This window comes from Ictidomys tridecemlineatus, chromosome 15 (assembly GCF_052094955.1).
Source record: "Ictidomys tridecemlineatus isolate mIctTri1 chromosome 15, mIctTri1.hap1, whole genome shotgun sequence".
In the NCBI taxonomy this organism is placed as follows: domain Eukaryota; kingdom Metazoa; phylum Chordata; class Mammalia; order Rodentia; family Sciuridae; genus Ictidomys; species Ictidomys tridecemlineatus.
The window spans coordinates 49819491-49845208 of record NC_135491.1 but is presented as its reverse complement, the minus strand read 5'-3'; the positions used below and the strand labels follow the sequence as shown (position 1 = coordinate 49845208).

The following is a 25718-nucleotide window of genomic DNA, read 5'->3' as shown; positions in this document are numbered from 1 at the left end:
CATTCCCAAGAATGATTATATATTGTGTGGCTTAGAAAGTTTTTATACTTTGTGTAAAAATTATATTAAGTTACAATTTAAGACAGTGAGCCTTACTAAATTGCCCAGGCTGACCTCATCCTCCTGCTGACTTCTCATCCTCCTGCTGCAGATACCTGAGCAGCTGGGATTACATGCTTGGGCCATCATACCAGCTAAAATTAATTTTTAAGTTCCATATAAAACTGAGTGGCACACACATGTGAACTCAAATGAGATATTGAGGTGAGAGGGAGATTTGAGGCGAGAGGATCATAAGTTGGAGGGTAGCCTAGGCAATTTAGTGAGACCCTGTATCAAAATAAAGGGGTCAAAGCCAGACATGGTGGCACATTCCTGTAATCGGGAGGCTGAGAGAGGAAGATTGAGAGTTCAAAGTCAGCCTCAGCAACAACGAGAGACACTAAGCAACTCAATGAGACCCTGTCTAAATAAAAGTACAAAGTAGGGCTAGGGATGAGGTTCAGTGGTTGAGAGCCCCAGAGTTCAATCCATGAACAATCAATCAATAATAAATAAATAAATAAAACAAAGGGCTTGGGATATGGTTCAATTGTTAAGTGCCCCTGCATTCAATCTCTGGTACCAAAGCGGGGCGACTGGGATGTAGCTCAGTGTTAGAATACCCGGGAGTTCAATTCCCAGTACCACAAAAATAAGTAAATCCTTTGGGCTCTTGATTAAAATAGCATTAAATTTTTAGAGTTAACTTGAGGAGTTATAATCTTCATGATGTCTTTTCTAGCTATGAACATTGTATAATATCCTTCCTTGTTTTTTTTTTTCTGGTTTTCTGTTTTGAATATACTTTGCTTCATAAAGATCTTCTGAATCCTTTAACTTTATTCCTAGATTGTCATTGTTAAAATTGTTGTTGGTAATGATTTTTTTTTTTTTAATTCCCTTCACTAATCAGTTGTCTGGTAAGTAGGGAATCTTACTGATTTTTTTTTTTAACGAGTCTATCATTTTTTAAGAATTATTTTTAGTTGTAGATGGACATAATAGCTCTATTTTTATATATTTGTTTTTTTAATGTGGTATTGAGGATTGAACCCTGTGCTTCACACATGCTAGGCAAGTGCTCTGTCACTGAGCCCCAGGCCCAGCCCATTGATATCATTTGAAAAAAAATTGTAGGTTGATAGCATACCTTTATTTTAATTGTTTATTTTTATGTGGTACTAAGGATAGAACCCAGTGCCTCACACATGCTAGGCAAGTGTTCTGCCACTGAGCCACAACTCCAGTCCCAATTTTTTTGTTTTTGGTTTTTTATTGTTGTTGTTTTGGTTTATGGTTCTGGAGATTGAACACAGGGCCTTCACACATGCTGAGCTTTACCACTGAGCCCTTGCTAGGTTTTGTTTTGAGCAAAGTCTTTCTCTATAGAAATGCCTACACTGACCTAGAACTTGATTTTGAGATAAGGTCTCACTAAGTTGCTGAGGTGTCCTCAAACTTGTGATCCTCTTGCCTTAGCCTTCCTGATATGCACCACTTCACTCAGCAGGTCTGCTTTTCTTGGTCTTAATTCAAGCAACCTCGATGAACCGTAATAGTTTTGAGTTCACTAGAATTTTTCTTGAAAATAAATAAGTATAGGCAGCTTTATCTCTTCCCTTCCGATTTTCATTTTTTTCTTTTTGATTTTATTGGAATGCAATTCAGTCCTTGTTTTTGCATTTAATATTTTGAAACTTTTTAGGTATGTGCAAATTTAAGATTGTTACATTTGGTGAATATGTCTTTATTATATATTGTTGTTTATATCTTCATGCTTTATTATGTATGTGTGTAGTACTGAGGATATAAGGAGTTCACTTAATGCTTTGACTGTATCTCTTGTGGCTTTGAAACTTACATGTTTTTTTCTTTTTCCCAATCTTTTCCCTAAACCTCTCACTTCTCCCTGATCTTCTTTTCCCTAAATCTTCTCTGAATCACTTTGATAACCCACCCACCCCCACCCTGTTCTGTCATAGCCTTTGGGACAAGAGTCCTCTCTGTTTCTCCTTTGCTAGCAAAGCAATAAACCTTTTTTCTTAAACCCATTTCCTCATTAATGGTTTGGCATTGGCAACAGTGATTGAAACTATATCCCTTGTGTCCTTTTAGGTGGACACAATACCTTTATTTATTTATTTTTATATGAAGCTGAGAATCAAACCCAGTAACACACATGCATGGGCTAGGCAAGCGCTCTACCTCTGAACTACAACCCCAACCCCCTTTTTATTTTAGAGTCATGGTGTAAGTTGCCCAGGCTGAATTCAAACTGGTGATCCTCCTGCCTCAGCATCACAAGTCACTGGGATGGATTACTGGCTATTGCCTGCTTTTTGCCTTAATTATGACTGATTTTTATTTTATTAGCATTTGCTAGGTATATACTTTTATCTCTTTAATTCAGCCCCTTTTTTGGTGATTTTATTTGAGTATTTCATTAACAACTAATAGCTTATTGTTTTAATTCAACACATTCTTTTAATCACATTTGCTCTAACTGGAAGCAGACAGTTGGCTTTGTTCTTTTTTCCCTCCTTTTTACATAAAACCTTTTTTAGTTCCCATTTCCCAGTAAGAGGCAAATTCCTGACATCATTGCTTGCCTTAAAAACAAAATCCAGCTGGGCATGGTGGTACACATCTGTAATCCCAGTGGCTTGAGGGGCTGAGGCAGATTGTAAGTTCAAAGCAACTGAGTGAGACCCTGTCTCTAAATAAAATATTTTTAAAACATGCTGGGGATGTGTCTGTACAAAAAAAAAAAGAAAGAAAGAAAATACAGTAGGCTCATGAGTTAATCCCTGTATGCTATACTCTCTTGTAGTTCCTGTAGTTTTTCTTAAGTTGGAGAGGTTTTCCTCTTTTGTTTATGACTCAGTGTATATTGTCCACTAGCCTGATAGATTTATAGCAAAGTATATGACAGTGTGAACATACTAAGACATCTTTCTGTACTGTAACCTTTCTGATCCACATTTATTGCTGTCTTTCCCTTTCTAGTGCTTTATTGAAGGAGCAAATGCTCAGAAAGCAGGCTGAGTTAGAGTCTGCACAGTGCCGACTTCAACTTCAAGTTCTCACTGATGAATGCACTAAACTTCACAGTCGCGTCCAGGTGAGTTTGCTCTTGTGACTTAAATTTTGAATTCAGAATTGAAGAACAGAGCTGTGTCTACAACTCAGTGGTAGTGTATATGCTTAGCATATACATGGCCCAGGTTCAATACCCCAAATAATAGGAATCTAAATATTTACATAGGTTCATCACAAACATAAATAGGATTTATCAAGTTGTTAAAGAAGGAAACATGACCAGTTCATTCTCTGTCTGATTAGGCTATTTGTCTGAAAGACACTTCATGATGGATTCTGCTGCAGTCAGAACTTTAGAAAAATTGAACACCAACACCAACTGAGAATGCTCAACTTGCTAAAGTCATTTTTACCTCCCCAAATCTACCAAAAAAATGAAGCTGTCCTTCTGTACTCTCCTTATTTCATTGATTGTTAAAATACTCTAAAAACTCAGTTCTCTAGAATTCATGGTAACATTTAGTACAAGAACTCTTCCAAGTTTTTTTGGGAGTGGGGAGCTGGGTACTAGGGATTGAACTCAGGGGCATTTGACCCCTGAGCCATATCCCCAACCCTGTTTTGTGATTTATTTAGAGACAGGGTCTCTCACTGAGTTGCCTAGGGCCTAGCTTTTGCTGAGGCTGGCTTTGAGCTTTCGATCCTTCTATCTCAGCCTCCCTAGCCACTGGGATTACAGACATGTGCCACCTTGCCCAGCAGATCAAGGTGTTTTGTGTTTGTGTGTTTTGTTTTGTTTTTAATATATTTTAGTTGTAAATGAACCTTTATTTGTGTTTATGTTCTGAGGATCGAACCCAGTGCCTCACATGTGCAAGGTGAGTACTCTCATTACTGAGCTACAATCCTAGCCCTTGTTTTTGAAGGCAAGGTCTCACTAAGCTGCTTAGGGCCTCAGTAAGTTGCTGAGCCTGGCCTCAGACTTGGGATCCTCAACCTCCTGAGTCACTGGGCACTGGCATACATCACCTTCCCTGGCAAGAAATTGTTCTTGGAGGAAATGTCAAATAAAACAGCTTTGCGTTTACAAAACCTTTTTTATTTTAGGATTTGCAAAAACTTGTTATACAGCATCGAGATCAGATTGCACAGCAACCCGGGAGCTCCCAGGCAAGTTTCCTAAACTGCCTGCCCTCCAGCCAGGGCCAGCACAAGTACCACTTCCAAAAGACCTTCACAGTATCTCAGACAGGAAACTGCCGAATCATGACATACTGTGATGCTATGAGCTGCCTGGTGATATCACAGCCTTCTCCTCAGGCTTCCTTCCTTCCAGGTAAACAATTCAGAACCACATCTATCATGTTTGTTATTCTACTCTGTTTATTTCTTCTTCTCTCCTTTTTTGGAGAATTCAGGTTTCAATAGGAGGTACATAGAAGTGTAAGTCAGTGTTATAGTCTAAAGAGAACAAATCACTCCCCATATGTCCCATTCAGCTTAGTTTCATTTTAGACCTGAAATGTGTGACAAAAGTATTCTGAGGGCTAATTCAAGTTAAGACAAAATTTAATCTTATATTCAATAATGTTCAAATTCCAAATAAAAGAACTTGGAGAATGCATTAATTATATAATACATGTGCTAATTATTTTCTTATTTTGTGCATGTAAAGCTTAATTTAGATTTTCTTACTATTCCAAACCAAATGTCCTCACATGCCCAATGAAATTGTTCCTAGATGTTACAGATGTTTTTCTTTTCTTTTTCTTTTTTTTTTTTTGGATACAACACCCTTATTTTATTTATTTTTATGTGTTGCTGAGGATTGAATCCAAACTCAGTGCTAGGCAAGCACTCTACCACTGAGCCATACCCCAGCCCCCAGATGTTTCTTTTTACTGGCTTTATCATGTGATTTTTTTTTTTTTTTTTCAAGGCCAGTCTCTGCAATGTAACAAGGCTCTAAGCAACTTAATGAGATCCTTTTTCAAAATAAAAAGTATTCCAGGGCTGGGGTTGTGGCTCAGCAGTAGAGCGCTTGCCTAACACATGTGAGGCCTTGGGTTTGATCCTTAGCACCACATAAAAAATAAATAAATAAAATAAAGGTATGTGTTCAACTACAACTAAAAAATAAATATTTAAATAAATAAATTTTTAAAAAGTATTCCAAAGGGCTCAGTGATAGAGCATCCTGAATTCAATTTCAGTACCTCCCCCCAAAAGAGAACGAAATTCTATATTTTTGTGTATTTCTCTATTTAGTGATAACAGCTATAATTTGAGAGACTTTCATGAATTTCCAGTTAGGCCCAGTAGTGTACTCCTGTAATCCTAGAGGCTCGGAGGTGGGAGGGTTACAGATTCAAAGCCAGCTTTAGCAAATTTAGCAAGGCCTTAAGCAACTCAGAGATCCTGTCTCTAAATACAAAACCAAAAGGCCTGGGGATGTGGCTCAATGGTTAAGTGTCCCTGAGTTCAATCTCCAGTACAAAAAAAAAAACCTCCACTTAAGCATAAAGTAAAAGGATTTTTTATAATATTCTTAGATCCCATCTAAGATTTAAATTTTTTTTTTTAATACTAGGGATTACACCCACCATCTCACACATACTAGTAGGCAAGTGCTCTGCCACTGAGCTACTTCCTTTACCTTATATTTGTGGGGCGGTGCCAGGGATTGACAGAGGGGCGCTTAACCACTGATTCTCCTCCGTAGCCCCTTTTATTTTTTGAGACAGTCTTGCTAAGTTCCTGAGGCTGGCCTCCAAATTGGATTAGCCTCCTGAATCATTGAGATTACTGATATGGACCACCATGCCTGGCCCTTTATTAATTTTGAGTCAGGATCTTGCTAAGTTGTCCAGGTTATCCTCAAACTTGGAATTCTCCTGTCTTGGCCTTCCTAGTAGCTGGGATTTATAGGTACGTGTCACTGTGCCTGACCCCATCCAATACTTTAATAAAATGATTTATGATCAAATTAAACCTCTGATTTTCCTCAAATTGGTTATTATTGTGTCCCTTTTTGTTTTTTTACCCCCAGTACTAGGGATCAAACCTCTAGGTCCTTTACCACTGAACTACATCCCCAGTCCTTTATTTTTTATTATTATTAATATTTTTAGGACTGGGGCTGTGGCTCAACTTCACACTTGCCTGGCACGTGTGAAGCACTGGGTTCAATTCTCAGCACCACATATAAATAATAAAATAAAGATCTATCAACAATTTAAAAAAATAATAGTAATATTTTTAGTTGAGGACACAATACCTTTATTTTATTTATTTTTATGCAGTACTGAGGATCGAACACAGTGCCTCACATCTGCAAAGCAAGTAACTCTGAACATTGAGTACAAGCACTGAGCAGACCCCTCTAGTTCTTTATTCTGAGACAAGATCTTGCTAAGTTGCAGAGGTTTTCTCAGTCGGGCCTCCAACTTGCAATATATCTGCCCTGGCCTCCAAAGTCTGGGATTATATGTGTGCCTTACCACACCCAGTCTTATCTCTATTCTTTACTGTTGTGTGCTTTCTGCATTTTGAGTATCTGTGCTTCAGATGGAATATTCTCAGTCTCTCAACAGCTTCATTGACATAAACTAAACAGTATGTTTAAAGTATGTGATTTGATATGTGTACACCCCTGAAACCATCACTTCATCAAGATATAATGAACATATTTATCATGCCAAAAGTTTTCTTGTCACTTTTGTAATCCCTTCCACCTGGTGTTTCCTCTTCTCCCTATCTCCAAATAAATGCTTCTTTTCTTTTTCTTTTTTTTTTTTTTTTTTTTTTTTTTTTTTTTTTGAGGTGTTAGGGATTGAACCCAGGGCCTTGGGCATGTGAGGCAAGCACTCTACCAAGTGAGCTATATCCTCAGCCCTGACCTGCTTTTTATGTAGATTAGTTTGCATTTTCTAGAGTTTTATAGTGCATTGTTATTTTTTGTTTTGACTTTCAACATATTTTTGAAAAAAGATTTGTCTATATTTTTGTGTAATTCAATAGTTCATTTAATTGCTGGGTAATATTACATTGTCTGTGTATATATAATTGTTTATTCATTCATCTATTGATAGACATTAGGGATGTATTGTACATGCTTTAAGTAAATTATTGCACTGGGGAATTTTTGTTTTCTTTGTTTTACCTTCTGTTTCTGGAGGATTTATGTGCCAAGAAAGGTAAACAAAGGAGCTACTTGAAAAGATAGTTTTCATTGGTCCTGAATTAACTTTAACTGAACTATTTTTTTACTCTCTTCTTTGGTAGGCTTTGGTGTTAAGATGTTGAGTACTGCCAACATGAAAAGCAGTCAGTATATTCCAATGCATGGCAAACAGATCCGAGGACTGGCTTTTAGTAGTCGTTCCAAAGGCTTGCTGCTCTCTGCTTCTCTAGACAATACTATTAAACTGACTAGGTAAATAAGTCAGGGGTCTGGGTTGCATCAAATTAATATTGATGTTATGGTGCCCTTAGCTCTCTTTTATTGGTCTAAAGCCTTATCTTTTGAGATCTACATAAAATTGATTCTGTTTAAAAGTGAACATACTAAACTCAATATGCTGTTTCTTTAAAATTACATGTGTGTAAGTAACAGGTGGTGAAGGTAATGAGAAGCGGGGAATGTACTGTTAATATATTCTTTTAATTTATTCTTTAACTCAAGAGGAAAGGCTATAGCCCCAAATTTTTGAAATTTAAGGGGTTATCTGTGTAATTCCTAAAGGAAATTGAGAATCCAGACAGTTTGGGTTGTTTTCTCTAAAACCAAAATATAACTGAAATGGAAACAGACTTTGATGGGTCAATGATGCTTTTATTAAGCAGCAAAGGAGCACATTTTTGGGGTAGAAAACAAGGGTCTGAGTGTTCAGCTGAGTGAGGTTATAGGATGTTTGGTTTGGTGGGTTTATTTAGGGTGGGACAGGAGCCTAGGGAAGTTCTTGGGGCCTGTTGTACTGGGGTGGTCAGCTAACTGAGTCAAGAACGGGTCAAGTGCCAGTCTGTCTGAGTTCCTTTTGTGTCCTCCCTCTGAGGCCTGAGCTTCTAAATGACAGAAGCTCTAATTTACCACAGACAATATGGGGGGGGGGGACAGCTGCAAATAAGGGAAATGCCCTGGGGCCTATTCTCCACCCCTTCATCCCCAGTAGAGATTATCTATCATTTGATAAATTTTTGCCTCTTCATCATGTATTTGATTTAGTAGTAAAAAAATCTCTCATAACTCCATAGCCTGGAGACCAATACTGTTGTCCAGACTTACAATACCGGGCGTCCTGTCTGGAGCTGTTGCTGGTGCCATGATGAAAACAATTACATCTATGCTGGACTAGCCAATGGTTCGATTCTAGTCTATGACCTAAGAAACACAAGTTGTCATATGCAGGAGTTAGTACCTCAGAAGGCCAGGTAAGAAACCACTCACTTTTTTTCTATAGATAGTAGCTTGCTTTTAGATTGTAAGAGTATTCGCCCTCTCTTCAGAGGGTATTCCACAGTTGATCAACAGTCTCTATTTCAGAATTATTAAGGTCCTTAAAATTTGTGTCCTTGATATTTCACATGGTAGAAAACTCTGGTTTCACGTATAACCAGGTTCATAAGAGTCAGTAATCATCCAGCATGGCAAAATATAATTCTATCTGTTTTTAGAACCAGGTCTACAACTTATAAATGTAACCTTGGTGGTGTTTCTTGGCCCATTAAATGTGATTAACATAGACTTGCTGAAACAACTACTTAATTGTCACTCAAAAGAGATTTTAAGGGCTGGGGATGTGGCTCAAGTGGTAAGGCGCTTGCCTGGCATGCGTGGGGCGCTGGGTTTGGTCCTCAACACCACATTAAAAAAATAAAAATAAAGATATTGTGTCCACCTAAAATTAAAAAATAAATATTTAAAAAAAAAAAAGATTTTAAAAGAATAGCCTAATAGCCAGCCACAGTGGCTCGGGACACTGAAGCAGGAGAATTGTGAGTTCAAAGCCAGCCTCAGCAAAAGCGAGGCACTAAGCAACTTAGTGACACCCTGTCTCTGAATAAAATATAAAATAGGGCTGAGGATGTGGCTCAGTGGTGGAGTGTCCCTGAGTTTAATCTCCAGTACCCAAAAAAAAAAAAAAAAAAAGCCTAATTATGGTTTAATCTGCTGGGGTTGGTGGTAGCAGTGATGGCCCATTCCCGGATCCCAGAAACTTTGGAGGCTATGAGAGGAGATTTTCATGTTCAAGGCCAGCCTCAGCAGCACAGCTAGATCAGATCTTAAAATTTTAAAAGGCTAGGAGTGGGAATATGGCACGGTGGGTAAAGTGCCCTTGGGTTTTGTTAGCAAAAATAGTCAAAATGGTTTCAGCACCATAACGAAAGTACAAATAACCAGAGGAGAGCAGACTTCATGGGTCAGCACTGTCTTTTATTTAGCAGTGGAGTCAGGCATCGGTTGTGCTCACTTTCTGGGCAGAAAGCGGCCCCCGGTTACAGAGGGAGCTTGGGGTTTTATAGGTTACACACTGAGAGGTTGCTTATCAGTTTGGGCATTCAGGAAAGAGATTGTGAAAATGTGAGACTTGTTTTTACTAGGCAGTGTTTTTGCAGGACAAGGATGGAGGGTTCAGAGCTCAGTGTTCAGAGCTTATCTTGTCCTCCAGAGGACAGCATATTGTCACAGGGACAGGTTTAATGTGTAGTTTCACTGTCATTGGGTGAGAATTTACTTGGGAAAGGATCAATACTTGTCCTCTTCCCAGTGACCGCCATTTTAGGATTTATGTGTGTCTCCTTCCCAGGGATTGTCTTGTCACTGGGGAAGGATTAGTGTTTTGGCTTCTCCCTCTCACACTCCTCCTGGGTCACACACTATCTTGGGGGTGTCATTTTAGGCTGTCATTTCCATATCCTTCAGGTTCAACCCCCTCCCCCGCCAAAAAAAAAGTGCAGGTTGGCCTAAGGATGCCATATTGCTGTATCATTTTTTTTTTTTTAAAGAGAGAGTGATAGAGGGAGAGAGAGAGAGAGAGAATTTTTTTAATATTTATTTTTTAGTTATTGGCAGACACAACATCATTGTTTGGATGTGGTGCTGAGGATCGAACCCGGGCCGCACGCATGCCAGGCGAGCGCGCTACCGCTTGAGCCACATCCCCAGCCCCTGCTGTATCATTTTTAATCTAGTTCTGGGATTTCAAGGTTTATAACAAAAAATCTGTCCATATTCTGGTATTGGTTGGCCATTTGCACCACTGTGGCTTCTCAGAATGTGTAGAACACCATGTGAACTGTCTTGGAGGTATAAAAAGATCTCAGAAGGTGAGTAGATTCTGTAGCCTGGCCAAATAGAAAATATCTTAAAGAAGATAGAAAGGAATTATGCTTCAGTGATGTGATCCATGGACATGAAAGTGATTGATGTGAACTCCAGGCAAATAGATAACTGCCATTAATGTATAATAATTTAAATTAAAAATAGCAAGGGCCAGGTGTGGCATGTACCTACATTCCTGGCTACTCTGAAGGGTGTTGAGGCTTCTCTCCCCCACCCCCCCACACAGAGGGTTTTTAGTTTCGTGTTCTTTTGGGTTTTGTTTGTTTGAACACATGGCCTTCAACATGCTAGGTATGCACTCCTCTACCACTGAGTTACATCCCCTAGCCCTTGATACTTTGAGACAGGGTCTTGCTGTTACCAACCCTGGTCTTGAACTTACAGTGCTTCTGCCCCAGCCTGGAAACTGGGATTACAGACATTTGCCACAGATTCCAGCTCAAGTGTTGTTTTGTCAGATGTTAGGGAATATTGGCCCCTGGGTCTGTTAATCTCTTCTGTAGACGTAAGGATATGATCCAGGATTCCACTGGTAGTGGAAGTCCAAGTATTGTATTTGGAATTTGATGCATGTTTTTTTTTTTTCTTTTCCTTCAGATGCCCACTGGTATCTCTTTCATATATACCGAGAGCTGCCTCCGCTGTATTTCCATATGGTGGGGTGCTAGCTGGAACATTGGAGAATGCTTCCTTCTGGGAGCTAAAAGTGGGCTTCTCTCATTGGCCTCATGTGCTGCCCTTAGAGCCAGGGGGCTATGTAGACTTTCAGACGGAGAGCAGCACCCGACACTGTCTTGTGACCTACAGGCCTGGTGAGTGTTGGAGTCCTTTGAGGCCTCCTCTGGTTTTATTTGGAAGCCAATGGGTATTAGGAGAGGGAAGAAGAGTTTGGCTCTCCTTTGGGTGGCTACAGTAAGCAACAGGTTGGGTTATAGCTCTTGCTACTACAGTAAAGCTGATGGCTCTCAGTTCCTCCAATAGTGCCTGCCTTCCTGCTCTTTATTTGTGAGAACTAGAACAAATTCTGCCTGGTACTTCTGGAAGTCAATTAACCACTATTTCTTAAAGCAGTAATGGAATGAGGAAGCCTACCCTTGAGGACATTGGGCCACCTTCAGATCAGCTTCATGTCTTCTGCCTGACCCTCACTTCACCTAAAAGAGGTAGAGATGAGACCGGGCATAATGACTTCCATATGCAATCTCAGCAACTTAGTGAGACCCTATCTCAAAATAAAAAATAAAATTGAGTTCAATCCCCAGTTTAAAAAAAAAAAAAAAAAAAAGGTTCAAAGGAAGGCAGCCAAGTATGGCCCAGACTAGGGTATTAACTATTCTTATTTGAGGCAAACCAGGTAAATAAGAGAAGACTGACAAAGATGGGTATGTGCACCTAGCCAGCTAAACTACACTGTCTCCAGAACCAGGGTTGAAAACCTTGATAGATGACTGTTCTTAAAAGTCACAGGTTCTTAGAAAATTCTTAATGAACTATAATGGTCATTGTTGTAGGTTTTTTCCTAATTTGATCTTGAGGTCTCTCAGGAGAATAGCTGTGAACTCTAGCCCTACCCTAAGAGGGCTTTGAGGATTTACTTGTTTTTCTTTACAGTGTGCCTTTCATAGGATACTTGTTTATCCTGGCAAATAGCTTATTGCCTAAGTGCCTGAGACCTGTCACCAAGTATCCCTTTGTTCATACTGGCAGACACCTTGGGTGGGGGAGCTCTTAGCTGGCCTGAGACCAGTTTATTCCTGTTAAGATATCCACTCTTGGGCTGGGGATATGGCTCAAGCGGTAGCGCTCACCTAGCATGTGTGCGGCCCGGGTTCGATCCTCAGCACCACGTACAAACGAAGATGTTATGTCCGCCGAGAACTAGGAAAAAATAAATAAATGTTAAAATTCTCTCTCTCTCTCTGTCCTCCTCTCTCTCTCACTCTCTCTTAAAAAAAAAAAAAAAAGATATCCACTCTTTAAGAGAATCTCAAACCTAAAGTTAGATTTAAGTATGTCAATCAGATGAAACGGGGCGCAGCACAGGAGTTTATTATTTACATTTTCCAGAGAAAAGGCATTGTGCCTTGCAGAGCCAGTGGGAATAAGGAGAAGCTTTCTGGGACACACATGCCCAACCAGCAGCTAAAGAGCAAGAGAAAAAAAAAAAAATGACCTGTTAGGACTATACCTTTATTAAGATCCATGGATGTTATTCCTTAAATTTTCCCTTGGGGTTAATAGCTAGCTAGCTTAGAGAAAACACACATGAAAAGAAGATTTATTTACATGACTGTTGACCATTAGATTTTATTGTGGTCAACAGTTTTGGGATATACTAGATTTTTGATCAGTTGGATAAGGAACAAGTGGACTATATTGCAAACAACCATGCAGGGGGAGGAGAAGTTTTAACTAGGCGAAAAGTATTGAGATAGGTTTTCAAGCTTAGGTCTGGTCTAAAAATGGATGCCAAGACAGCACTTGCATTAAACATGACAAGCAGATAAATTTCTGACAATTTGGTCAGAGTTGATGTTGCATTTGAACTGGGAAAGTGTCTCTTTGACCTTTCTGGCCCTTTGGCTCTTAGTCATCCCATGAGTCCACTATATCCAAGGATAATTTGTTATGACTATGTAGAAAGCTTGGGAGTCTCATTTTGTTCTCCAGCTTTTGTTTGCCTCTCTTGACTATGTTTCTTCTTCTCTAATATCATGCTTTTTACTTTATAAAATGTGCAATTCCAGTGGGTCCTCACTGGGGAAAGGAAAAAATGCTTTTAGTCAGCACTCTTGAGAGAAAAATTCCCCAGCAAAGGCCTGGCAGGATATAGTGATTTTACTAAATGGATAATGCGTTCTCAGAATTGTTTTTCTGAGGCAAAAATTTGTTGTAAACTTATTTCATCCTAGCCTAGGGTTCTGAATTTCACTTGTGCTGTGTTACTGTGTTTGCTTTGTAGCTATTTTTATGGTTTAATGTACTTATTACTTTTCCTACTCACCTATCTTAAGTGTCTTAGGGCTCAGGTGCTTTTTATTTCTTTGAACCATCCCCATGGACCATCACTGATTTCTGTGTCCCATAGATAAAAACCACAATACCCTACGAAGTGTGCTGCTGGAAATGTCCTACAAACTGGATAATGCTGGAGAACCAATTTGTTCCTGCCACCCTGTGCAAACATTCTTTGGGGGACCCACTTGCAAACTATTGACCAAAAGTGCCATTTTTCAAAGCCCAGAGAATGATGGTAGCATCCTGGTGTGTACTGGGGATGAAGCATCAAACTCTGCTCTGGTAAGCCTGTTCTATTTTATTTTGTATTTTTAAAAATTAGTTAATAGCCAAGCACAATGATGCACACCTATAATCCCAGTGGCTTGGGAGCCTGAGGAAGGAGGATGGTGAGTTCAAAGCCAGCCTCAGCAAGAGTGAGGCACTAAACAACTCATTGAGACCCTGTCTCTAAATAAAATACAAAATAGCACTGGGATTGTGGCTCGGTGGTTGAATGCCCCTGTTCAATCCCCGGTACAAAAAAAAAAATTAATAGAGCCCGAGTTGTAGTTCAGTGGTAGACAGCTTGTCTAGCATGTGCAAGGCTCTGGGTTCAATACTCAGCACATGCACAGAGTTATGCTTCATAATCCTGTGTATCTCTAGATGCATGGTTGCTTGCTTTATTTTTTATACAGTTCACACTTCACATACTGCATCATATTTTTCATTTTTTTACTTTTGTTTGTTTTCTTTTGTGGTACAGGGGATTGAACCCAGAGGCACATTACCACTGAACTATGTATAGGCCTTTTATTTTAAATTTTGAGACACTCTCGTGAAGTTGCCTAGGCTGTCCTCAAACTTGGCATTTCCCTTGCTCAGCCTCCCAAATAACTGCGATTATGGGCTTGCATCACTGAACTTGGCTTTTGTTTGGGGGGAGATTTGTTTGTTTTCCTTTTACTTCCTAGTTAAGGTGTCTTTCCATTTCAATATCTAGATTCACTCATTCTTTTTTTTTTTTAACTGAGCCGTAATGTTTCATACCAGAACACTTTTTTCCTTTTTTGTGGTATGGTGGATTGAAACCATGAGCAACTTAGCAAGACCCTATCTCAAAATTTAAAAAAACAAAACAGACTAGGGATGTGGCTCAGTGATTAAGTGCCCCTGGGTTCAATCCCTGGTATGAATGAATGAATGAATGCATGCATGCGTGCTCTACTGAAACTATAAAGTAATTAATTCATGCATTAGTTTCATCAGCTCAGATGAAATCAACAAATGATGTGAAATCTTAAGAGTGGAGGGATCATCCTTTCACCACCTGAACATGTAGATCAATCTTGACATCACTATAAATGGGTTAGCCAGAAATAATACAGCTTTTTGATGTAAGGCAATATGAAGCACATGGTGCCTCCTATGAGATGTTCTTAAACCTGATTCTAAGCTATCTGAGAGGGGCTGTCGAATACAGTCACACTAAGCACAGAGGCACTTGAAATGTGGTTTGTGCAAATGAAGAATTTCATTTTTATTTAACTTAATTTTTTTTTGAAAGAATTTTTTTATATTTATTTTTTAGTTTTCAGCGGACACAACATCTTTATTTTTATGTGGTGCTGAGGATCGAACCCAGCGCCCCGCGCACGCCAGGCGAGCACGTTACCACTTGAGCCACATTCCCAACCCATATTTAACTTAATTTTAATTTAATCAATTTAAAGATAAATTCTTATGGCTAGGGACCACTATATTGGATAGAGCCACTCTAGAATCTAATGCTGACTTTATTAACTAGAATTGCAGAGAATAGAGGAACAAGTTAAATGATACACCAGAAAGCAAACAGACAAAGCCAGATTGTGAGTATTCTGTAGAATTACTGTAGAATTGCTTCCATAACAATTCAGTGGCAGAAGGAAAAAAAAAAAAAAAGTAACACTGGATCTGCTGTAGATTCAAAGATTTATTGGGGCTGGGGTTGTAGCTCAGTGGCAGGACACTTACTACCTTGCACAGATGAGGCACTGGGTTCAATCCTCAGCACCACTTAAGAATAAAATAAAGATATTGTGTCCATCTACAACTGAAAAAATAAAAGACTTATTAAAGATTCTATAATTGGGCCAGGTTTGGTGGAACATGCTTGTAATTCCAGCAACTTCAGAGGCTGAGACAGGAGAATCACAAGTTTAAGACTAGCCTCAGCAACTTAGTGTGGCCCTATGTAATTTAGCAAGATCTTGTCTCAAAAAAAAAAAAATGATTTTTTAAAAGATGGGGGCAGTGGTTAAGCACTCCTAGATTGAATCCCCATTACCAAAAAAAAAAAAAAAAGTTTATTACTGGACAGGGCATAGTTCAGTAAATGCTTGCCTGGCGTGCACAAAGCCTTATAGTTGATACCTAGCACCACACACACACAGTTTGTAACTACCAGATGTAATGTAGATCTTACTTGGAGCCTGATTCAAACACACCAGCTGTAGGGCTGAGAATGTAGTTTAGCAGTCCCTAGTACTGAGGTGGAAAATTGTAAAATTTTGTTATGCACCAGATATATAATAATAATATGGAATTATCATTCATTTTGTAGCTATGTAAGAAAATGTCTTTGATTTAGGGATATAAACAGCATGAAATCAGCAAGGAAAAATAGGATTAATAAAACATGTGGCCGGGTACGGTGGTGCATGCTTGTAATCCTAGCAGCTCAGGAGGCTAAAACTAAGGCAGGATGATAGAGTGTTCAAAGCCAGCCTCAGCAGATTAGCAAGGTACTTAGCAACTCAGAGAGACCCTATCTTTAAATAAAATATAAAATAGGGCTGGGGGTGTGGCTTAATGGTTAAGCACCCCTGGGTTCAATCCTTGGTTTAAAAAAAAAAATCAATAAAAACAGATGTGGTTGGGGCTGGGGATGTGGCTCAAGCAGTAGCGCGCTCGCCTAGCGCCCGGGTTCGATCCTCAGCACCACATACAAACTAAGATGTTGTGTCCGCCAAATACTAAAAAAAAAAAATAAATATTAAAAAAAAATTGTGTTGTTTTAAAAAAAAAAAACAGATGTGGTAAAAAGCTTAATAATTTTTTACTCTGGGTGATGCATGGCTTATGAGATTGACTTTGTTTTATTGACCCTTCTGTACCTTGAAGGGACAATACCTAGAAGACTGCCTGACACATAGATGGAAATAATGAGTGCTGGGCTTTTCTCTTCAGGTTCATTCACAGGTAGAACTAATTGCTGGTTGCAGTAGGCAAGATTATACATGAACAGTGGAGTGATTGTGTGTTGGCTTTGTGCACCCTTGTGAAGGTTAGGGAGGGTCTGTTTACTCCCAAGGGCAGCAGCTTCTCATCTTCCCCCATCCCCCCCAGAATTGTTTGATGACAAAGAAAGCAAGTCTTCAGCTGAACTGACTGACTGCTGACCTTTCTCTCTGCTTGTTTTCTTTAGCTGTGGGATGCTGGCAGTGGCTCATTGCTACAGGACCTGCAGACTGATCAGCCTGTTTTGGATGTCTGCCCATTTGAGGTGAACCATAACAGCTACTTGGCTACCTTAACAGAGAAGACTGTCCACTTTTATAAGTGGGAGTGACCTTGGTCTTAAGACCCTTCAGACAGGCTGCTGGTTAACTTTAAATGTTGTTTGCTATTACCTAGCAGCCCTGAACAATATCCCTGCTTATTGTCTGCAAGCTAGAATTTGGGGATCATGGTTCATTTGGATTAGTATGATTCTAGGAATCCAGATCACCAAAACACTATGGATTGTGTATCTGCTATGTCCATCCAAGGAGTGACTGGTATTCCATCTATACTATCCATTTCTCAGGTTATAAGCTTTCATGAATCTTTCATAAATCTTTGCTTTAGAGAGTCCTCTTAGTAGTCATTTAGGACAGGAGGATGCACCAAGCATTTTCTGGGGGATATGATATCCACCTTAGTCATTTTGTCTATTGGGCTAATTGCCTTATTGTGCTGCATCCTAAGGGGCTAACCCGCTTCCTGCTTAGTGGATGCAAAAGTCTTTTTTCTGTTGAACATAAGAGGGCACTGTAGAACCTTGTGTAGAATTTGATTTATTTTAAGCTTATAGGCTCATTAACTTTTCATTAACTAGATGCTCTTGTCCCCAACAGAAGTGTGTGGTAGTACACATCTGGTATACTTTATTATATCAGTAGTCATGTTCCAGGTACATAGTGCTAAGGCATTCTTTAAGTTGAACGATAGACATGGCTAATGACAGTATGGGGTCTTAGCTAATAATGCTGAATATATTAAGCTTATCGCATTGTTAGACTAAGGAAAGGGACCAATTGTTGGAGCATTCTTTTCTAATCTAAGCCAGTGTTTTAAGACTACTATTCTTCCCTTCTGCTAGAAAAGGATCAAGGCTTTTACTTGAATCTCCCCTAATATCAGATCAGGATCCAGGGACTAAAGAGAGCAAGAAAAGCTGTTCAGATTGTTGTGGAGAAAAGAAGGGCTTGTTTTTCTCCCATTTTCATAAGAGTTCCTATCTGAATAAAGCCAATTCCTCAAAGTGAAGGGGGTTTTGAGCATGTTTATAATGCCTAAGTAAAGGCTTCCCTACTTGAAACATGTTTCTGTTCAAGTTTCTCTGATTTGTCTCCCTAACCTTTTCTGAAAGTGTTGTTAGTAAAATGATTACTCTCAGGAAGATAATTAGTGGTTGGAGACCTATGGGGATGACAGGGAAAGCATTCACCAACTCTCATTGCCCAACATTAGGATCCACTCTCAGGTTGTATTTGTCTGTTTTGCCTCAGGCTTTTCTGGGAAATCACTGTCCATAGCAGTACATTCCTGAAGGTATGGGCAGATCAATATTCTTGGGAGCACATGGCTAATAATGTGATTTTCTTAATTAAATAATTTGTAGAGGAGTTTTCTTCTTCTTCCTTTTTTTTTTTTTAATAAAATAGTTCTTATCTGTCCATTCCTTAGTTGTTTCCAGGATTTTCTTACTATCCAAGGGATTGATAGAGTAGATTTTTCCCGGAAGTTCTAATGGTGTCTTTTAATGACAGCTTTCTGTTAGAGGGTATCTTTCAAAAACCCAATGTATACAGCCTAGGAAAAGCCCCTTTTTCTCAAGAGGAGAGACTCCTTTTGATATGTTGATGATTAAGAGAGCTACCCTGGCCTAGTGCCTCAGTGGCAGAATGGGATTTGAATTAAAAACTAGGAACACATGTAGCTTCAGCACATTACCACATCAGGTAATGGCCACTTTTCTCTTGAGGCCAGGGCAGTGTTAGGATTTGACTTGCCTTGAAGTAACTGAACTAATGCTGATTGATTCTCCCAAGAGTAGGAACCAGGGAATATATTACCAGGGAAGTTGCAAAAATATCAAATCATAGCAGTCTCTGCATTTCTATAGTAAATTCAAGTTTGGTGGCGTGGGTGAATGGGGGGGGGATCAAACCCAGCACTTCATAAATGCTAAGCATTCGCTTTACTACTTTGCTCTATCCTAAGCCTAAATTTTTATGTTTTAGAAGCAAAGTCACATGACTGACTGATTTTTCTAACAAGAAAACCTTACCCTACTTCCTATCCCCATGCCCACACACAGTTGTAGGAGATCTCATCTATAGACCCAGACTGTACTCTCCTAAGCACATCAGGGTGTTTGCTCTACCATGTTTCTTCTTCATCCCTATCTAGGTTTTCCAATTTAAGGGTGTGGAGTTAAATTCAAAATGATCTTGTTTTTGTATATATCCTGCTTTGAAAATAGGGCAATGGGACTTCTGTTTGTTCAAATTCTGTATGTTTGTTTGTTTTTACACAAAAGGTGCACAACTTTTTATTTCTCTGGTTGTACATAATATAGCGTCATACCATTCATTCAATCATACAAAATCTATGTTTTTTTATGTTTATGTTTTGTATTTTAATGTTAATATGAAAATAAAAGTTTGCCACGTGTAACAGAAGCTCCTGGTGTCTTTTGTCTGTCTCCTAGAGGCAGGAACATGTCTGTGTCTTGAAACGGGTAGATTTCTCCTAGGTAGCCTGGTGGATTTCTCTGTTTTTTCTAGTAGTGCCTCTGAGTTACACATAATAGTTCCTGGAGGGGCTGGGGATGTGGCTCAAGCAGTAGGGCGCTCGCCTGGCATGCATGTGGCCCGGGTTCGATCCTCAGCACCACATACGAACAAAGATGTTGTGTCCGCCAACTAAAAAATAAATATTAAAAATTAAAAAAAAAATAGTTCCTGGAGCCAGAGTAAACATTTTATTTAAATTGATGAGGTGGTTGGGACTTTGGCTGCCAATTCTATTTTGCTATTGCTAATGGGAAACTGTATTTGCTTCTTAAGAACCTCCACTAAACCAGGCATGATGGTGCACAACTATAATCCTAGCTATTCAAAGGGATAAGATAGGAGGATCTTCAAGTTCAAGGCCAACCTGGAAAATTCAGCAAGACCTTCTCAAAAACAAAGGACTGGGGTGTTGCTCAGTGGTAGAATACTTGCCTAGCATGTATGAAGCCCCAGATTCAGTCCCCAGTACTGTCCCCTATACTATATTAATCATGGAAAGGAGAAAGAAGGAAATGACTTTCCTTTATTTTAGTTGCTGGCATCGCTTATGATGGTGGCAGTAGCAATGGGCAAGTGGGCTCTTTTCTTCTCAGCAGAGTTCTGGCTACTTAACCTAGTTTTCTCTTTCTTTTGGAGTCCAAAAATCCCTTGCCATAAAAATGGTATCTTGTGAGTTCAAAGCCAACCTCAGCAACTTAAAAAGGCCCTGTCCCTAAATAAAATACAAAAAAGGGTTCAAAAGTGCCTCTGGGTTCTATCCTCAGTCCCCCACCCCCACCCCCGCCTCAAAAAAAAAAAAAAATCGTGGCATCTTGACTAAAGAATGACGGCCCACTGAATGAGTTCACCCAGTGATTTCACAGTCCTTAAATATGTAGCTAAGTGATTTGGAATAACCCTATGTCATGTATCTGGCCTATAGTGTAAGAATTAATTATGGCAGGAAAGTCCAAATGTAAATATTAGAAACTGTTCCCCATACAAGCCAGGTATGTTGGTACACACCTGTTCTCCCAGCCACTTGGGAGGCCTATGCAGGAGGATCTCAAGTCTGAGGCCAGCCTCTATAGTAGTGAGACCCTGTCTCAAAATAAATCTGGGGCCAGGCTTGGTGGCACACTCCTATAATCCTAGCGGCTTGGGAGGCTAAGGCAGGAGGATCACAAATTCAAAGTCAGCCATAGCAACTTGGCAAGGCCCTAAGTAACTTGGTGATAACCCTATCTAAGAATATGAGGAGCTGGGATGGTGACTCAGTGGTAGAGCACCTGTCTAGCATGTGCAGACTCTAGCATGAGTTTGATTCTTAGCACCACATATATAAGTAAGTAAAATACAAGTCCATTGACAACCAAAAAAATATTTTTTAAATAAAATATAAAAAAGGGCTGGGGATGTGGGTTTAATCCCTGGTACAAAATAAAGATCTGGGAGTGTAGCTCAGTGGTAAAGCCTTCCTGGGTTCAATCCCCAGAACTGAAAAGAAAACCAAAAGAAACTGCTTCCCACCCCCGACTGTGATGATAAACTTAAGATAATGTCATTGAGAGGATGAGGGATGATAGAGATTAGAGCCATCACTAAAGATAGGGCCCTAAAAGGTGGTAGAGAGTTGACGTTAGAATATGTATAAATTCCTCTACATAAATAATCTATGCCATTTGTGGGAAACAAGAATACATACAAATTCCAAAGCAAGGTTTAACATCCTGGTTTACTGTAGAAGAATGCAGGTAAACATGGGAGTGGACACAATATGTAAAGATTTTTGTATCTCATGAAAATGTCCAAAAAGCATGGAAGAGGCACTGAACTGAACAACCATGGGGCAGAATTACCTAGCTAATTGACATGAGCCAGCCTTCACCCATTCCTGACCCCACATGAACCCAATAGCATGGACTCTTTTGCTTACCACAGCAGATGGAGCTACTGCTGCCTCTGAACCTCCAATTTGTCAGCAAAGAGACCAGCAGAGTCTGATATGCACTACTTATAGACAAGACCAAGCGGCTGAAGTTCAGTGTCAAATCAGCTACATTGGGCCCATTCCCTCTGCTAAGAATAGACTACCTATTCTGGGTATAAGTTTGCAGTTCCTCCTCAGAGTAGCTAGCCAAGTGTCTTAAGGAGACAAAGCTACACAGCATAGCATTTGATCCAGAGAACAAAGGATTTTCTTTTTTTTTTTGGGGGGGGGGTGGTGCTGAGGATTGAACCCCACCACCTAACCTAGTGCATGCTAGTAGACAAGTGCTCTAGCACTGAACTATACCCTCCCTAGCCCCAAGGAATATTCTTTGCAGTGAATGGGGTGCAGAAGTGGATCTTTAACTATAGGTTCCTGTGGTTGTATCAGATTCCACTCCATCCAGAAACCTGGTAATGACCTTACCCCACTTCCCCAGTACCCTGCACTGCCATTTACTGGGGGTTGGACCCCGGGCACTCTACCACTTAGCTGTATCCCCAGCCTTTTTTAATTTTGATAAAAGAATCTCACTAAGTTGCCTCTGGTTGTAGTTAGAGTTGTATGGTACCTTGCCCAGCATGGTAATAACCTTCTAAAGGCAGAGCAGAAGCACTAGCTGATAAGCTGTCCTCTGAAAGGATGGGGTGCCATTCTTTAGAATGCTCTGTCCAAAGTAGGAAGAGTACATGGGTCCAGGAACCAATGTGGAGAAATAGGCATGACTCTACTTATCATTCCTAATGACCCAAGTGATTGTATGCTTCCCAACCCAGTATGGGCCCTGTATGATCCTGGGTTCCTACAGGAAGTACACTTTGTCAGGTATACATCAAGGGGCCTGCCAAACTAAGTTATGGCAGCTACCATAGCGCTGTGACCCTTGTGTCCAGGGATTCATGGATTTCATCCTAATAAATCTTTTGCCTGACTAGTCCCATTTTCAGTTCACTTCTCAGAGAACCCAGAATAGTCTACCAGCAAGCACTGGTGAAGTGGATAATGGAACACAGTCTAGACTAGTTCTTCCAACCACAATGCTCTCCCCCTAAGCAGATGATACATAGGAGGTGCTCAGAAAATAACTTGAATAAATGAATGAATGTAAAAAAAAATTACATGTTGATTGGGCGCTGTCACACATATCTTTAATCCCAGCCACTTGGGAGGCTGAGGCAAGAGGATCACAAGTCCTAGGCCAGTCTCGGCAATTCAGGCAGACCATGTTTCAAAATTACAAAGGACTAGGGGTAACAGGCACTATGGTATATGCATGTAATCCCAGCAACTTGGAAGGTTGAGGCAAGAGAATTGCAAGTCAAGGGTAGCCTCAGAAACAACAAAATCCTATCTCAAAATCATTCCCAGCCCCCCCCACACACACTTTTTTATGGTGCCAGGAATTAAACCCAGGGCCATGTGCATGCGAGGCAAGCACTCTACCAACTGAGCTATATCTCCAATTCTCAGCCCATTTCTAGTTTGAGACAGGGTCTTGCTAAGTTGCCCAGGCAGGCCTCAAACTTGCCATCTTCCTGCCTTAACCTCCCAAGTCTACCTGTGTATTTAGCTCCATAAGATTGCTACTTTCTGCATAGGCTCTGGCTTTCTTCCAGTGAGCCACACACAACTTAGTATACTCAGAAAAAATACATAGGAAAGAGTTTCCCTGTATACTTCCCTTTCCTTTAAAATTGTAGTCCCTCATTCCTTGACTACATTGATTACTTTCTTAGCCCTTACAAAGATATTGTGTTTTATCCGGTTTTCCTCATAGAAATAGAAAAAGCAGTCATGAAATTCATCTGGAAAAATAAGAGACTCAGAATAGCCAAAGTAATCCTTAGCAAGAAGAGTGAAGCAGGTGGCATCACTATACCAGACCTTAAACTATACTACAGAGCAATGGTTACAAAAATGGCACTTTTTTTGGAAAGTCAATACATTGGCATCAAAATAGACTTATAGACCAGTAGTACAGAATAGAGGACACAGAGACAAACCCACATAAATACAATTATCTCATATTAGACAAAGGTGCCAAAAATATATATTGGAGAAAAGATAGCCTCTTCAACGAATGGTGCTGGGAAAACTGGAAATCCATATGTAGCAAAAGGAAATCAAACCTCTATCTCTCACCATGCACAAAACTCAAAGTGGATCAAGGACCTAGGACTTAAACCAGAGACCCTGTGCCTAATAGAAGAAAAAGTAGGCCCAAATTTTCATTATGTCAGAATAGGCCCTGACTTCCTTAACAAGACTCCCATAGCAAAAAATAAAATAAAAAATCAATAAATGGGATGAATTCAAACTCAAAAGCTTCTTCTCAGCAAAAGAAACAATCAGTAAGGTGAATAGAGAGCCTACAGAATTGGAGCAAATTTTTACCACACGCATATTAGATAGAGCACTAATCTCTAGGGTATATAAAGAACTCAAAAATCTTAACACCAATAAAACAAATAACCCAACAGTAAATTAACAGTCCTCAGAAGATGATATTGTTTTTTAAAAAATTTTTTAATTTCTTTTTTTTTTAAGAGAGAGAATTTTAATATTTATTTTTTAGTTTTCGGCGGACACAATATCTTTCTTTGTATGTGGTGCTGAGGATCGAACCTGAGCCTCACGCACTACTGCTTGCGCCACATCCCCAGCCCTCTTTTTTTTTTTTTTTTTTGTGACAATGTGGATTAAACTCTGAGGCGTTTGACCACTAAGCTATATCCACAGCCCTTTTTTATTTTGAGACAGGGTCTTGCTAAATTGCAAAAGGATGCCCTTGAACTTGTGATCTTCCTGCCTTAGGATTACAGAAGTGAACCACGATGCCTGGCTTTATCTAATGGTTTGGTTTTGTTTTGTTTTGTTTTTGGTGGTGCTGGGGATTGAACTTCAGGGCTTTGTGCATGCAAGGCAAGCACTCTACCAACTGAGCTAATTTTTATGGTTCTGTTTCAGTAGAAATACAAATGCTCAGTTACAGTTGGAATCAGAAGCCTCCTCAGTTATAGATAAATAGTTTAGTAGGCCTGATATAATCTGACCTCTGGCCAGTTCTCTGCCCTTTTCTCCCTCTCTCCTCATTTCAATTCACACTCAGGCCTTCCTTTTTTTTTTTTTTTTTTTTTTTTGTACATGGTATTTAAATTGAACCCAAAAGTGCTTGACTACTGTTTAACTACTGTGCCACATCCCCAACCCTTTTTTATATTGTATTTAGAGACAGGGTCTCGCTGAGTTGCTTAAGGCCTCTCAGTAAGTTGCTGAGGCTAGCTTTTAATCATGATCCTCCTGCCTCAGCCTCTGGAGTCACTGGGATTACAGGCCAGGCCTGTCTTTTGAATTTTTTTTTTTTTCTTTTATGGTTCTGGGGATTGAACCCAGGGCCTTGTGCATGCAAGGCAAGCATTCTACCAACTGAGCTGTATTCCCAGCCTTGAATTCTTATTTCCACCTCCTCATGGTCTTGAACTCAGCTGATAATCTCTGCTTTTGGAAGAATTTTTAGATCCTGTTCTTTACATAGTTGCCATTCTCATGCCAATTGGCTCTAAGCTCTTTTATCATTCAAAGTTTTTCCCTAGCTCCCTTTATATAATAAAAATCCTGCCCTTCTTAGTCACACCATATATCTTTTATTTTCTTCATAGCATTAATACTATCTGACATTATCATGCACTTTTTTAATTATCTTTTTATATCTCCTATTAACAAGACTGGCACTTATAAAAATGCTCATTGGGCACACACCTATAATCCAGTGGCACACACCTGTAATCCCCATGACTTGGGAGGCTGAGGCAAGAGGATTCAAGGTCATCCTCAGCAATTTAGCAAGACTCAGCCTCAAAATGAAAAATAAAAAAGCCCAGAGATATAGTTCAATCAGTGGTAAAAGCACTCCTGGATTTAATTCCTAGTACCAAAAAAAAAAAAAAAGAAAGGAAAGGAAAGAAAGAAAGAAAAAAAATTTTAAACAGTGGCAAGGGGTTAGGGATATATTTCAGAGGTAAAATACCTTCGAGTGTATGCAAAGCTCTCAGTTTGATCCTTACCACCAATAAAAAAAAAAAAAAGAAAAGAAAAGAAAAATTCAATATTTACATATTGAATGAATGTATGGAGGAAGTTCGGATCCAGAAACAAAAGTACAATAAAGCATAAAATAAATTCCTAGTTTCTGATAGAGACCATATATTTCATTTTTTTTGGT

The 25718-nt window shown here is 39.5% G+C and overlaps 1 protein-coding gene across 3 annotated transcripts in view; it reads left to right on the top strand.

Annotated features, from left to right (window-relative positions):
• The window catches only part of Rfwd3 (ring finger and WD repeat domain 3), a 41939-nt gene extending 22526 nt beyond the window's left edge, over positions 1 to 19413 (top strand). For all 3 annotated transcript variants that reach the window (XM_013365157.4, XM_078032665.1, XM_040279361.2), the window contains 7 exons: positions 3049 to 3163; positions 4189 to 4417; positions 7366 to 7516; positions 8335 to 8511; positions 11021 to 11235; positions 13512 to 13723; positions 16893 to 19413. In XM_013365157.4, coding sequence (XP_013220611.2) covers positions 3049 to 3163; positions 4189 to 4417; positions 7366 to 7516; positions 8335 to 8511; positions 11021 to 11235; positions 13512 to 13723; positions 16893 to 17036 — 1243 coding nt within the window. In that variant the 3' untranslated portion in view covers positions 17037 to 19413. The remainder of the gene's footprint in view (positions 1 to 3048; positions 3164 to 4188; positions 4418 to 7365; positions 7517 to 8334; positions 8512 to 11020; positions 11236 to 13511; positions 13724 to 16892) is intronic.
• The last annotated feature ends 6305 nt before the right edge of the window (positions 19414 to 25718 follow it).